This window comes from Oculina patagonica, chromosome 7 (genome assembly GCF_052425735.1).
Source record: "Oculina patagonica isolate OP01 chromosome 7, crgOcupat, whole genome shotgun sequence".
Classification (NCBI taxonomy): domain Eukaryota; kingdom Metazoa; phylum Cnidaria; class Anthozoa; order Scleractinia; family Oculinidae; genus Oculina; species Oculina patagonica.
In genome coordinates this window covers 5,477,056-5,492,171 of record NC_135764.1, presented here as the reverse complement: position 1 = coordinate 5,492,171, position 15,116 = coordinate 5,477,056, and the positions used below count along the sequence as shown (strand labels likewise).

General features: G+C 38.8%; 1 protein-coding gene across 2 annotated transcripts; it reads right to left on the bottom strand.

Annotated features, from left to right (window-relative positions):
- Positions 1-597: 597 nt before the first annotated feature.
- LOC144659426 (NADH-ubiquinone oxidoreductase 75 kDa subunit, mitochondrial-like) lies at positions 598-15,102 on the bottom strand. 2 transcript variants are annotated; one of them, XM_078519858.1, is made up of 23 exons: positions 15,010-15,102; positions 14,763-14,861; positions 14,083-14,177; positions 12,654-12,761; positions 12,256-12,332; positions 11,495-11,641; positions 10,946-11,023; positions 10,158-10,257; positions 9,940-9,957; positions 9,427-9,494; positions 9,097-9,196; positions 8,913-8,947; positions 6,118-6,378; positions 5,653-5,704; positions 5,110-5,186; positions 4,364-4,430; positions 4,205-4,267; positions 3,537-3,698; positions 2,767-2,859; positions 2,200-2,257; positions 1,897-2,072; positions 1,655-1,789; positions 598-1,281 (listed from the first exon to the last, which is right to left on the bottom strand). In XM_078519858.1, the coding sequence occupies exons 2-23, from the start codon at positions 14,836-14,838 to the stop codon at positions 1,144-1,146; spliced, it is 2,184 nt and encodes a 727-aa protein (XP_078375984.1). In that variant the 5' UTR covers positions 14,839-14,861; positions 15,010-15,102; the 3' UTR covers positions 598-1,143. The 2 variants fall into 2 exon arrangements, with proteins under 2 accessions (XP_078375984.1, XP_078375983.1); XM_078519857.1 differs by lacking the exon at positions 9,940-9,957 and having other exon boundaries at positions 9,427-9,493; positions 10,139-10,257.
- Between the last annotated feature and the right edge of the window lie 14 nt (positions 15,103-15,116).

The window sequence follows — 15,116 nt, the reverse complement described above, 5'->3', positions numbered from 1 at the left end:
CTTAATTGCGTGATTTTACTCTATGGAGCATTTCCTTGGTTTTTGAGATGATTCTTGGAGGGGGCGTCTATTAGACACGGGGCGTTTATTAGAGAGGGGCGTCTAATACAAACTTTGCACTTCAGGGGAGGCGTTTATTAGATACGAGGTGTTTATTTGAGAGTGGGCGTTTATTAGATCATTTACGGTAGACAGACAAACTCTCATTCAACTTGAACATTTTATTTCATTCTGTCACCATCATTCGTAAAAACGAATGAAACTATACAAAAATAATCTGACAGATTATAACCACTCTTAGTAGAAACTCAGCTGTGTTCTATTGGAAATCCGCGAATCTGATTGGTTCTCCCACTGTTTTCTATTCGCCGATAGAAAACAGTCGCGCGCGCGTAGCTCTTTAAGCGGTAAATTTTCTTTATTTTTGTCTTCAAAGTGCACAATATTGTAGGTTTTGGACTGCAATCCTTAAGAGTTTCTACTAAAACAATTAGACTACTCGCCCTCGTTTTCTATGAGCGATAGTCAACTCGGCTGCGCCTCGTTGACTATTTGCTCATAGAAAACTCGGGCTCGTAGTCTAATTGTTAATTAAATTTTACAGATGGCTTTCCAGTTTATCAATTTACCAAATACTTCGTTTGAATCAACATTTGCAGGTAAAATATGCTCGCGTTTCGTTGAGCACGCTGTGTTGGTTGGTTTCGTTAACAATTGAAATAATTATAAACTTGTTGGCATCACTCAACTTTCTTCTTGAAGCAAAAACTGAGCATTTCTTAAAACGGGCCTACCTTAAAGAATAACGAACTTTCTGTTAGAGTTTTATTCGAAAGCTGCCTCTCTCATTTTCTGTGTTAAACTCTCTTATTGCCTCTCGGTTGAAGCATACATTTTTTTGTCTGAAAGGCTACCAAGAAAACCATTTCAATGCAGAAAATTACAAAACCCATCAATCACTGAAACAGTGTCCGTCTTAGCTGCATTCAAAAGGCTTCCAAAAAAACAAACCATTTCAATGCAGAAAATTATACAACCCATCAATCACTGAAACAGTGTCCGTCTTAGTTGCATTCAAAAGGCTTCCATGAACGGCCTATTTACAGTTCGATCTTGTTTTGTTTTGTTTTTTCTCAGCAGTTTTCATTCCATTGTTTGTACGGCGTTTACACATTTGGCCATGGTCTGTGAAGCACGGCTGATTGCGTCCGTCATGTAGAAATCCTTCAGTTCCAGAATGCTTGGCTGTAGAGGCTGCTTCAAGGTTTGTGTTTTGGCGCTCTGAGAGGGAAAGAAGAAATATGACAGCTGAATATTAAAAGAAGACAAGAAATTCACGTAGAACAAATGAATCATCAATCAGCATCCCACAGGACTCAAACTAACCAATCAGGATTGACTGTTTGAGCGAGTCTTTTTCTAGCGGGAAAATGTCTTTGAGCGCGTTATCCCGTGGCGGGAAATTTCGTGCGCACGCGTTTATAACGGCGGAAAGGTCTGGCCTACATGGCAAACTATTTACTATACTGCATTCTGGAAGTGATAACCTAAATCTTATAATAAGGGCGCCAAAGCCGAGCCATTGCGGTGACTGTAACTGTAGTTTATAATTCTAATTACGTGCATCAGGCTCCGCAGTGTAAACGACTCGTACCTGCATCAAACCCAGAGCCAAGTTGAAGAAGTTCGCCTCCTCTACGTCACCATACCGAGTCAAGTTCGGAGACACTTCGGAGAGTCTTCGTCTGATTTCCTCCAAGTTGTCGTATGGAAGGGTATTTCCAGCGATCTGTTTTCGAAATGAAAATTAATTTAATTAGATCAGAGGAGGGAAAACGAGGGAACGCTGCTAGTAGGGTAAGGTATGAATGTACGAGGATTTTCATGTAACTTTACCTCTGACAGCGCTCTTATGATCTTCCAATCATCACGCGCGTACACGGGTGGCGTGACAGCCCTTCTGGTCTGCTGAGCCCTCCCCTCTGTGTTAACATAAGTGGCGGTCTTCTCTGTGTACGCTGCACCCGGTAGGATGACGTCAGCGATGTGTGCGCCATGGTCGCCATGATGACCTAAAAATGAGCAGTCGCATTGTTAATAGATGAGTACTGCGGAGGGCTTTGCGGAGGGCTTTATAAGGGCAAGGCCAAACATGACATGTTGAACTACACGAAACGCAATTCTCAAAAAGTCACGCACCTTGATACACAACAAAACAGTCTTTAGGAAGATTTTCCCTCTTCACATGACCAGCGTCCTGTTGAAGCAGAAAACAAGAGCGTTAAAAAACCTTCAGTACAATGTAGATAATGCACTATCTGTGACTAAGGCTTAAGTCTGATTTTTGTGTTGGTCAAAATTTATAAGTGGTTTTGAAAAAATCTAGTAACCTGCCTTTGCTAATCATTTAACAACACTTTTTCTCGCTTCTGCGAGTTTTCCCGCGCTTGCTGCTGCTGCTTGAAGCCGGTAACAAGTTTTCCCGCGTTTGGCGTCGGTTACGTGTTCTTGCAACGAGTTCTGATTGGTTTATTGCACTTTTTGACGCTGTGATTGGCACTTTGATGACTTTGGGTAATAATGTGTTAAATTCGCTCGCGTGCATGATTCAATGTAGTTTAATATTTTGGAAAAGTGTTATAGCTTCAGTTGTAAGATGTAAGATCGCAGTTAGGATCTTTACGGATTAAAGGCTTTTCTTCTGAGTTTTACAACGTTTCCTGTGCTGTTATTACAACTTCCGTTCACCAATGCAAAATTACTTACAGCGCCAAGCAAGAACAGAAGTTTGGGCTTCTCTGTCATTTTGTCGACTCCAGGTTTGTATCCAATGTCCAGCGCAGCAACCTGGCTGGCCACCTGTCAAACAATATCAATCTGTCTCAATCTTCGCCAATCTTAACCATCCTTGTTTATCATTGGTTTATTATTATTTCTTTGGTGTTTTTCAACCTAAATAAAGCATCATTTTGACTCTTTTCGAAGATAGCAAGACACAGACCCTTCAACCTGTCAGAAATACAGTACAACTGAATCCCGAAATCATAGCGATAACTCAAACCTTCAAGGGAAACTGAAAAGGGTTCGAGTTAGCGGGATTAACCAGAGATACCCCCGATTTCTCCAAAGCAATAGGCCATTCCCGAGGTCATTTGCCTCTGTTTCGAAACGAGAATACGTACGAAACCATTCCTAAGAAAATCAGTTTCTCTACAGGTCCATATTCATGCAAAACAAACTCATTTTCATTTGAATGGTTCCGCACGTAGACTCGTTTTGAAACAGTGGCAAAGGGTAACTCAGAAATGGCCTATTTTCGAGAAATCAGGATTCTACTGTACCGCAGTGTCGCAAGTCAAAAAAGTAAAAAAAAAAAAAAAAACGGCATGCTTAACTAAAACTAGAGACGAAAAAAAGTACGTGTACAGAAATCGTTTATGAATATCCAAGTTCTGTTCTGAAAGGAAATAGATGTCAATAACAAACATCAATTTTTAGACTGAAAGATGGGATACAGTTCGTGAGTTATTACATACCCTGTGTAACACATTTAGGACCTTCCAGTCTTTTTCGACCTTCTTAGAACTCTTCAACTTGTGTGACATATCAGCGACTACTTGATGAACTACAGCACCTTCGTGTCCCTGGAGAATGGTGTTTCCCACCAAAATCATGGGGCGCTCAGCGTTTGCCAGAACCTGCAGACAGAGGGATTTTAAAATTCAGAGAAAGCAGACGTTTAAAACGTGGATAACAGAAAAATTCCGGTAAGCCCCCACCGTCGCCTCCTTTAGAAAACAACTTCCCCAAATCTTATACGCGAAACGTTTTCAAACAGTAGGGCCCTCTGGATGAAGGGTTATCTTTTTTATAAAAAATACAAAATATTCCGAATATAAAGCGTACAAAAGTACTGAATTATAGTTGGTTTGAAATTTTAATGCTCATTCAACAACGGTATTACTAAACATTTTGCGCTTCACATCGTTGTGTTTAGAAAGAGTATTCTTATACATGAACGCAACTACTGGATCGTCTTAAGTGTGAAGTCTTAAGGTTCTAAAAAAAGCCCAACCCTTTTCAGAACGCAAAATTCCTTCTAAAATAAACGCACTTGTAAACCCATCTCTTGAACTTCACAGTATTGTAAAAATGGATGCAGGACACTCCTAATCTTACAATTTCATATCTGTATTTACAACACCTTTGAAAATGCGTGCTTTCCAGATACAATCTCTTTCAGGGTACCAGCCGTATCGCCAAGATGCTGAAAGATATAAATACATAAAGTTAAAATATAACTTGAAACATAGATGACAGGATTGGATAACAAAAGTGACAACTGAATGCTTAGATGCTGTACCTCATAGTCATATGTGAGATCCACTTTAGTACCAACCAGTCCAACCTGAAGGTCATTATGCATCCATCTAGAATAAATAAATGTACCAAATTATTAAGCATACATCTAGAAGAGTGACATTGGGTACAGAATTTTATTTAAAGCTAAAAAAGTACAGTAATTTTCCTTTTCAGAGGGAATGCCCACAAGATCGTTTTCTATCAGAATAGGCAACGATGAGCAAGCCAATTAGATTTACATATTTCCAATAGAACTAAATTAAATGTCTACTGTTCCAAGTATATTGTTAGAGAAATCTGTAAAAGATGCCCGATAAAACTTGCAATGGACTTCATGTACACAAAGTATCCATTTAGGGGGAAAGCAATATGTCAAGTGTTTCACAAACATTAAAGAAACGAGATTATAACAGAACATGAAGCAGTTGTGTGGCTCACATGGCACTTGCAAAATATGGAATCAAAACAGAATAAGATGCTGCAGTGCTAACTTCATTCCTACAAATTGTACTTAGAATGAAAAAGTTGTTCAACAGAAGATAATTTTGATTATGAGCTTGTGCAGTGTACATGTGCTACAAAACAAAAACAAAAAACACCTTAATCTCTTTAAGTCCTCCCTCCCTTCTTAGCAATTATTGCACAAAATGATTTTGCAGTTCTGAAGATCCTTGAAGCTCATTAGAAAATAACTCTGCAATGTGGGTGGGTCAAAACTTGACAGTGGAAACAAGACTTTATCCATACCCTTTACGAATACGAGCATTCACCAGAGGGGCTTCATATCTGGGATTTGCACCAACAATCAACAACACATCTGCATCCTGAAAGACATACAATAAACTTAAGCAGTTTGTCATTTTAGTCCCAACACCAAAACATTACTTCAATTAATTGATTCCCATACGCTACTTGTATCGTTAGTTCAAAAAAATTTGGTGATAAATCATGACAATTACAATGGTTGATGTCTTTTTTTCTCATCAACTATCTGCTCGACATTAGAATGTTACAAGAAAATGGATGCTGATTATCCAGTAGATTACCCAAGAGTACAACACAAAGACCCCAGCTCAAACCCAGATTGCTCAATCAAGAGTGCAGTGCCCCCTCTTTTTCTAAAGAACATCAACGTAAAAATTGTCCGTACTGCTGTTGATTATATTTTTTAATTCTGTCTGAGAGAATTTAGTTTTATTTCTGCACTAGGTAACACGTAGCTAAAAAATGATTGTTCAAGTTCAGCTGTTGGATCAGGATGAATTAATTTTGTCAAAACGTCTCACTCACCTCAATTCCTGCTATGGTGCTGTTCATGATGTAACTAGATCTGAGGTCAGTCCTGAAAGAAAGAATAATTATTTAGAAATACTTCTTCATCTATTCATGTATAAAACACACAATAGTACGCACTCTTTCTACTAAGTAACATGAAATGCCTTTGAAACAAAGAGAATAATTCTAGTCCAGCATCAATAATTAGCATTATAGGCAAGCAATGCATGGAAAAGGGTGAATTCTGTGTACTTCTTAGCACACACTGCAGACCTATGACACTAGGTAACAAAATTACTAGTGCGCTATACCTTGGTATGCATATAAAACATTCAGGAATTCCCTTACAGACTAATGAATTTTTAAAAGGGTGAACTTGTTGCGCATGTTTTTAAAGCCACACACATGTACAGTTTTGAGAATTTTTAGACAACTTGATTTCTTGAACTTCAGTTAGCTCAATACTGATGAAATACTTACCCTGCGCCATCTGATGGAAATCCTTCCTCAGTGTACAGCCCTTCACTGTCAAACCCGTTAAGCAAGTCTTTCAAGGCCACAAGAGATTCAGCATCGGCAAATCCCCCGGCCACAGCTGCTACTTCATTACCCTTGACCTGATTCAGTTTCTGAGCGACTTCCACCAAAGCTTCCTCCCATGTGCAGGGTGTTAGGTTGCCTTTGTCATCTTTCACCATTGGCTTTGTGAGACGCTGTCGTTTTAGTCCATCATAGGCATACCTGTTTCAAAACAGATATTTTAGTATTTACAGAAAAGAATCTCTTCATGTAGTTTACTACCGAATTAGGTAGACTGTTTTTTCGGAGCCGCACGAAACAGTTGCCGTTGGCGGCAAAGACGTGTGTTTTGGGTCACGTAGGTTACAGCTGTCAAATGAAAAGGTAAACGCATGTGAGCACATTCCTTAGAGCTCGTTGAAACAATAAAAACACTTCTGATTGGTCGATCTGTAACGCGCCAAAATTTGAACGTGCGTCGGGATGGTTGTCCTGGCCCCTCGCCCCAGTCATTTGAAATCCCCCACCCCCTCCCCCCCTCGGGCATGAGCGGGGCAAAAGCGGTGCTTTCACTTCAGATTCACTCCATTTTGGTCCCCCACTATGCGGGGGCTGCACCAGAAATCACGGTCTTCGCATCTCGGACCGGGAAATAGGCGGGGCACTCACTCTATGGTCAGCAGTTTGCATTTTCACGCTGCATGGTAATTTCGCACACATTATTTATGTTCACTCGCTCAAGATGAACAAATTACTAATACCAGAAGTACTAATACTGAGTGAAATACAACTAAAAACTGTCCGCAAGATTTGAGAAATTCCTTTTACGTTAAATGTTAGTTTGACAATAACAGCGCATTAAAGACGCTGACAATAATAGCACATTAAAGACGCTGGAGACATTCATTTATGATAGTTTAAGGGCCTCTTCATATGATCCCGGTTGACCGGGCTGGCCCAGTTACCGAGATCTCGGCTCAGTCCTATTTTCTTTGTAAAAGTTTTGATGTGTTCATATGAAAAGACGGGCCAGCCCGGTTACCGATATCTCGGTTCCTGCAAACGAGATATCGGCAACCGGGAAGAAAATTTTCCCATATGAACACTCCAGCCCGGCCGCCGGGACGCAACTTTTTTTGAAAAAATAGCTTCCCTTTCGTAACTGGGCGGTCAAAATGGCATAATTTTGCCTTGTATCTATTTCCACTTTAGAAATATGCGAATTAGCTTTATAAAAAAAAGTTACAAGGGTCGATAAAGCTACGATAGTCGCAAAAGATGCAACTTTATGTGTCGCAATTTTGGTTTCGTTTCTTGAATTTTATCCCCGTCAACCGGGCTAAAATTTTCCATATGAACAGACGTCAAAATCTGTCCTGGTAACCGAGACAGCCCGTTAACCGGGCTCATGTGAAGAGGCCCTAAGTTGAGTTAGAACCAGTCATTTGAAACCCCCGCCTCCTCCCCCCCTCGGGCATGAGCGGGGCATTCACTTTTTTGGCAAGTGAAAGCAAGTGAAGTCCAGGGCCCCCGGGAGAAAAGTGAGTTGGAAATTTCAAATAGTCGTCTGCTTCCTTGTCCATCGGGGAGCCTTTGCAAATGTATTCCTAGCTGCTCTGAAATCAATGTGTTCATTTCCAACGTTTTTATCATCCCTTACTGTCATCCCTTGTTGTGCTTGGCTATAACAAGTTTTCTACATGAATTACCATGTGTGTGGATCATATAAAGGGGCAGGGGAGTTCACCATTCACTTTTCTCCCGGGGGCCGGGGACTTCACTTGCTTTCACTTGCCAAAAAAGTGAATGCCCCGCTCATGCCCGAGGGGGGGGGGGGGAGGCGGGGGTTTCAAATGACTGGTGCATAATATGTGCAGATTTTGGATGTATTTCTGTTTGGAGACGACATCAACAGTCTCGGAGTAATTATTTTTAACTTAAAGTCCTTAAATAATCATGTTTAATGTATTACTATGTTTAACAATAGAGAATGATTCCAAAACAGCACTCATTACCATTACGTGACACGACCTGAATTTGCATAAAACCGCAGACATGTCTAGTCTCCGGTGAATGAATTAACGGTGGAATGACTAACGCCTGGATCGAGCAAAGGAATGTGCTCACGTGCGTTTACCTTTTCATTTGACAGCTGTAACCCACGTGACCCAAAACACACGTCTTTGCCGCCAACGGCAACTGTTTCGTGCGGCTCCGAAAAAACAGTTTACCTAATTCGGTAGTATTTGGTACCCGGTACCCATGTAAGGATTATTCCACACTCAGCACTGACCTCGGAACTGTTCAGAGATTTAACTGAAATATCACAATAACAGCTTAAAACTGTAGAATAACTCAAAAGAAACACAGAAAAGCCAAAAAGGGGCATGGATGGGAAAAATTCGATAAGATTAAAACGGATTGCGTTAGGGTAAACTTAAAGAACGTTGGCCCAACTTTTTTTTAGTTTATCTCAATTTGTATGAAAGTACTTACAATGCATGAAAATCATCCTTGTTTGTTATGTGGTCATGATTTTGAAAATAAAAGACTTTTTCTCTGCCAATTTAAAGTTTATAGCTTATTAACGAAAATAAATAGAATTACCCCTTTAACAAGTACTTTATTTGCCTCAATGGGTAAACATAGCCCAGGATTTAGAACAGATATGAAATAAGTTATTGAATTTTTTATTTTTTCCAACGTATATTTTTTGTACATGTATGTACATGTATCCATATTTTGATCGACCCTACCTTGTCTTGTCTGAAATCCATTCCTCATTTATATCCTACAAGGAAAAAGATAATTATTGAGTTTAAAAAGCCTTTTACAAGAAATCTGGCAGATGCTGATAAGTGTTCATTTAAATTTGAGTTGTGATAAAATACTTTATGTATCACTGAAAATACTGGAACTTTATGTATCCCTGTGTCCTACCTCATTCATTCTGGGTAAAATCCTCATGACCTCACCACACCGAGTGTTAACCACAATATTGCTTCCTACAGCATCCATCACATCCACAGAGTCAGTTTTCCTACAAATACCACAACAAGATGATTTAATAATAGTACACGTGCACAGAGAGTCAGTGTGTACACTGTGTGTACAGGCATCCATCTACATGCATAATAATATTTATATTAATTTGGCGCAAATAAGATATATGATCAATGCATGTACAATGTAGTGAAAAAGAAAATTGTTCATTGTATAAACCAGTTGACAGTTCTTCCTCGGAAACAAGGTAGCAAAATGGAAAAGTACCTGAGTTCCCACGGTCTGGCTGTAAATGCATATGGTTTTGATGTGAGGGCTCCTACTGGACACAGATCTAAAAATGTAAATTAACATAGAGCCTTGGTTATTGAACAGTGCTGGAAAAGCAAGTCATTCAAAACTTGTCATTACATGTTTCATAGTAAATGGTTTCAACAGCAGGATTATCAGAAGTGTGTACAGTGTGATCGTCCAGGTGAGTGTACATTATATCTGAAAAGAACTGTCGTTAGTGACTGACGTTTTGACAACCTGAGTGGAAGTCATCTTCAGGGTCAAGTAAAAAGTTGTTGTCAGTCGGTGATGTTACAAAGTCTACCAGTCCATTGAAGTTGATTGGTCAGTTTTTAAAATCGTGAATTAGTCCTTCACAAGTAAGGTGCCAGTAGCTGTCGATATCATTCTGTTGATACAAAGTCAACAACCACCGGCACATTACAAATGACTTATTCATGACAGGTACAGTGCACAAGTACAAGTACACATTAATCTCTACCCATCAACAACATTTCCAGACAGCTCTGATTTAAACATTTTCTCTATATATGTTCCAACTTGCATGTCAAATAAATATACCAGAAATCAGTGAAAACATCTGGGATTCACTTCTGCTCTTAGTGTCTCTCGTAATGCATTAATTGTCTACAAATGACTTATTCACAACAGGTACAAGTACAAACACACATAAATCTTTACCCACCAACAACATTTCCAGAGAGTTCTGACTTAAACATTTTCTCTATATATGTTCCGACTTGCATGTCATTTCCTCTGCCAGTTGTACCAAGATCATCAACACCAGCTATTTCACTGGCAAACCTGAAGTAGAAACAGAATCTGGTGTTGGTTTCTTACAAAACTGTTGTACTGTACAAGTGCATAAAAATTATGTGACTACCAAAGTCAACACTCTGTCTAACTGAATTTCTCAAAAGATGTGACTTGTTTTTCACTTTAAGTTTTACTTCTCAAATTTTCTCTTTAAATGTGTTGTTCCAGAAAATATCCATACCCCTCCCATGGAAGGCTTTTTCACCCCTCCAGAAATTTTAGTTAAGTTTCATACTTTCCTTTATAAATTTTTGCCTTTTAGACCCCCACCCCCTTGAAATTTCCACTGACCTTCCATGGGGTGGGTACGGATATTTTCTGTACCTGCACACTACGTCAGGTGTTTCACCAGAATCTGTGGCATGAAATTTAACAGAATGGCCAATAACAGGTTATTTCTGAGCAAAAACGTGTTTGTTTGGACAATGTGATCTGCACCTGTTTTAAGTTACTCCAAGCCTGGGAATCCACTGAACTGAGGGCTATTTTGGACGTATTTTTTCAACGTAAAGTGTAGAAGCCATGCAAGGCCACTGAAATAAGTTGTTCAAAAAGCATTTAACCCTTTCAGAAAATAATGTCCACAATATCAGTTCTTCATGATAAGCTGCCATAAGTTTCTTCCATGATAGTTTTCCCAAAGATTATGTAGAATATTTTTAGGATATTTCTTTACCTGATGCATCTGGTGCAGTGAATGCAGCGAGTCATGATAGTTTTTACAAGAGGCCCTATATTTTTGTCTTCAACAGCCCTATGAAGTGAAACAAAATAATGGCAGTTTGCAAATAATAAGCTCTGATTAGAAAATATCTCAAGTCCTTCTCACTTAAATGTGCATAGTGGTTTAAGGGTTTAAATAATGAGCCCTGGATCAAGAGGTCTATGATCAATCCCAGCCATTTTTTTTTTTCAACTCACGGTGCCTCCCTCCACCCAATAATTATAAATAATTACGCATGTTATTTATTAAAGTAAATGCACAGAACAGTATGACCAAATTAAATCATACAAGATTTGATTTTCAACTATATTAGGATTTGTCTTATTCCTATTTAATCCAATCAATACATGTATCTGATACATAAACTTAAACACAGAATATGGTTGCAAATTAAAACTGCTCTGGAACAGTGAAGGTTACACCTGGTCTACAGTAAAATGCTCAGTCGTATGGTTTGACACTAACTTGTAACTGACTTTTCTACTAACATTAATTAATTACCTTTTTCCTGAAAATCTGTTGTCCACAAATCTGCTTCTGTCGCTGCCAAAAGCCATTGACTGATCCTGAAGGTCACACTCTCCACCTTGATCACAGATGGGGCAGTCCAACGGGTGATTCACCAACAGAAACTCCATCACACCCTCTCTGGTGACAACAACATGACCATAGTTTTATATAATGTGAGATCGAATGGAAAATAATCATTAGCCTTCAAGAAGGCTCACATTTGGGAATAAAAGTGAGAGTGGCCAAGCAGCAAGAAGAAGTCAGAGAGTGTTGCGAGACAATGAGATAAGAGAAAGGTTCCCAGTTCGCATCCCTTGCCAAATTCCCATGCCCTCGCTACTCGTACATGTATCCCAAACGTGAGCACGTTCGCAATTCACAGGCTAGCATAGCATTCAAGTACATCATATCAACCCTCCAAGTTACATGTAAGACCATTTTAGTCGCCATGATGACTTAAATTTTGGAGCTGGCGACTAAATTAGAACCAAAGTCGCCGCCAGCCTGGCGACTAAAATTGAGAAGAAGGATTGAAAGCCTGAGCTAATTTAGCGACTATTTTCCACTGGCGACCAAACCTCAGCAGTCAGTGGCCAAATGGCCACTTAGGAAAAAAATAAACTTGGAGAGTTGCATATGTACAATTCAGTCTGTATTATGTCTACACTGCAGTGTGCAAATTTGGTTGTTACTTTATTGATTTTTTAAATACAGCGATGAGGAATGAATTGTACATGTACATCCAGGTTTACCTAGCTTTTCTTGTCATCGGCGAGTCTGTCTTGATCTTCATCCCTTTCATCACAGGCATTGCACAAGATGCAACAGGCTAAACCAAGGTGAAGACAAGTCAGCTCAAAATATTAACTTACTGTAATTAATTACTGTCGTAAAATAATTTATAAATCCTTGTTGACGGTTTTGTTATTCTATGGTATTTTCCTTTGTTTTATATTATTCATTATCATATATTATGATACCCCCAGAACAAAAAAAAATGTCAAAGGGTAAAATTGAACAACAACAACATATACATTGTGGCAGCTTCTCAATGTTATACTAAAAATCCATGACAGTGACTGAAACTTGCACCCAGGAGAAATAAGCTTAGAACTGATGGGTAAACTGAAGAGATATTAACTTCACACACCTTTAAGGATCTCTCCACCTCAACAAGGCACATTCGACAATTCCCAGCCACAGAGAGTCTGTCATGATAGCAAAACCTTGGAATTTCTACACCAGCCATTGCACAGGCCTAAACAACACAAACAGGACCAACTTATAAACAAAATGATATAACTAGCACACAATAAATGATCCAATTTTTTTTTATTTGTTTCACACAGTTTGACAAAAATTGATAGCTTTATTTACATGTAGTAAAAAATATACCACACAACACAGTACAATTCTTGGTTTTCACCGTCACCCCATAAAAAATTAAAATCAAAACCAGTTGATGAAAGAAGCCACAAAATTGTAATGCTCAGGCGCGGATCCAGGAAAATTTTTTTGACCGTTTCCTGATAACAGAAGCACCAAAAGCGCGAGCCTCCAGGTCGGGGAACATGTTCCCCTGACAAAAAAAATAGATTTTGACTCACTAAAGTGCCATTTCCGGGTATTCTCGGGCAGAATAATGACAAATTATTTATTTTTTGGATGTTTAGACTTGGAAATTTTCTTTAACATAATAAACACTAAAAATATTTATTTGTAACAAAAAATTTAACCGATTTCCGTGAAACGGTGGAAACCGGTCTGGATCCGCGCCTGATGCTATAAAAGATACACAACCACACAACTTCACCAAGTCTCAGATTTATATGGTATTCCATTGTTGAGTTATTTGCCAAAACAGTTGACTCAAATTTATAGAGCTCAGTATGCCATGTTGGTGTCCCTCAGAGGGTCACAAATATGGCTACCATAAATTAATGAAAACATCTGAGATTTACTTCTGCTCTTCTAGCGATTGCTTTTCTTCCGTGAACTACTGTACAAACACATTAATGTCTCTCCTAATGCATTAAGACGGATTCCACTGAAAGTTCGAGCAATGAGTGCGAAAATTAAATACCAAAAATATACTCATAGCAGGATAACATTTTCTATACTATTTAAAAGATTTTACTGAAATTCATTTGTGTTAGTTCATTGACCCCATATTGTATTTTAAAGCATTCAAGAGAAAATTAAAGTTAAACCTCGTAAAAATGTTTAAAACGTGCTCCATTTTGTTTTGAACTGGCGTGAAATATCCGTTTTAACTGAAATAAGGCAACTTCAAAGCCATTTTTCTCTCGCGGGGTCAGCTTGAGTGCTAAAGTTTTGGCAGATTTTTGTTATCTGTACTCAAATCGTTAATATGTTATGAGATCTATTTGGTACCTTTATTTTTGCCTGTATTGCTCGAATGTTGAACGGAAACCATCTTAATTGTCTAAACTGCTAAAAATAACAAGAAGAGTCTTTTTTTGCACAAGAGAAAAATTGTCACAGATGCTTTAAACTGAAAATTACAGCTTTTCTTTATTCACCAAGGAGTTAAATACAATAATTGTTTTCTTACTCACCTGTAGCACTGTTATTCCAGGATCGACTAACAGACTTTTGTCATCTACAAAAACTTCAATTTTCTCAGCGGCAGGAGCAGTTGCATAATGTTGAGCTAAAAAACAAGTAAAACACAATGTATAATTCCATAAACTATCTATACCTCCCCTACAGAAGGGAATTTTCCAAAGACTCTCCCAGCCCTCTGGAAATTCCAATAAAGCTCCAGAATTTCTTTTAATGTTTTGGGTCTCTGAGACCCCCCTCCCCACCCGTACCCCACCCCTAGGAAATCCCAAAATATCTCTTCTGTGGGGGGGGGGGGGTACAGTATGGACATTTTCTGGAATAGAAAAGTGTCAACACCCAACACAATTTTTTTTTCAAAGGGAAGCCCACAGTGTATATCAGTATGCTCAGTACCCCTTCCAGTAGCCCTGTAGCTTGCAAACTACAGTAAATGCAGTTGAAGAGAAGTATAAACAAGTTTTAATAGGGCTTTTTGAGACCATTGGCTCATATTTAATAATTTTGAATCTGGGTCATATCTATTACCCAGTATACACTGCATAAAGGCTACTCTGCTTTTAAGAGAGGAAATATTGTGTACAACTGCATGCATGGAGCTGGATGTACGTCTTCAGTAAAGCATATTTATTTAAAATTAAGGCTTATGCTTGACAAAAAGATTAAACTTTACCTGCAACTTGCAAGGAGGGTGTTAACCCTTGCAATGGCCTAACTCTAGCCGCCTTTGACAAAGTCAACCTCCACATTGTGCGACTGCAAAATGCAAGGGCTGTGAACACAATCACAAAGTTTGAAATGAGCTTTGTACATGTACGTTATGTAAGATCAATCGTGCGAGAAAACATAACGAAACCATTATTTAAATTAATAAGACATGCAAATTAAAGGTTACTTTCACCAAATATTAGGTCTCATACCTCAACAATTGATTTTCAATGTGCGTAAATGATCGTTGAACATCAACAACAGAGAATCCCCGATTTTCCAAGATGGCGACCTCTGCACTACATACGGGGATTTTGAC

What these genes read in the sequence shown, in the direction of transcription:
- LOC144659426 (XM_078519857.1), bottom strand. Translation starts at nt 14,838, where the DNA reads ATGTGGAGGTTGACTTTGTCAAAGGCGGCTAGAGTTAGGCCATTGCAA. An exon ending in GAAAGCACGCATTTTCAAAG is followed by an intron (nt 3,699 to 4,204) that starts GTGTTGTAAATA and finishes CTCTGTCTGCAG; the next exon opens with GTTCTGGCAAACGCTGAGCG. An exon ending in TGGCTCTGGGTTTGATGCAG is followed by an intron (nt 1,282 to 1,654) that starts GTACGAGTCGTT and finishes TTTCCCTCTCAG; the next exon opens with AGCGCCAAAACACAAACCTT.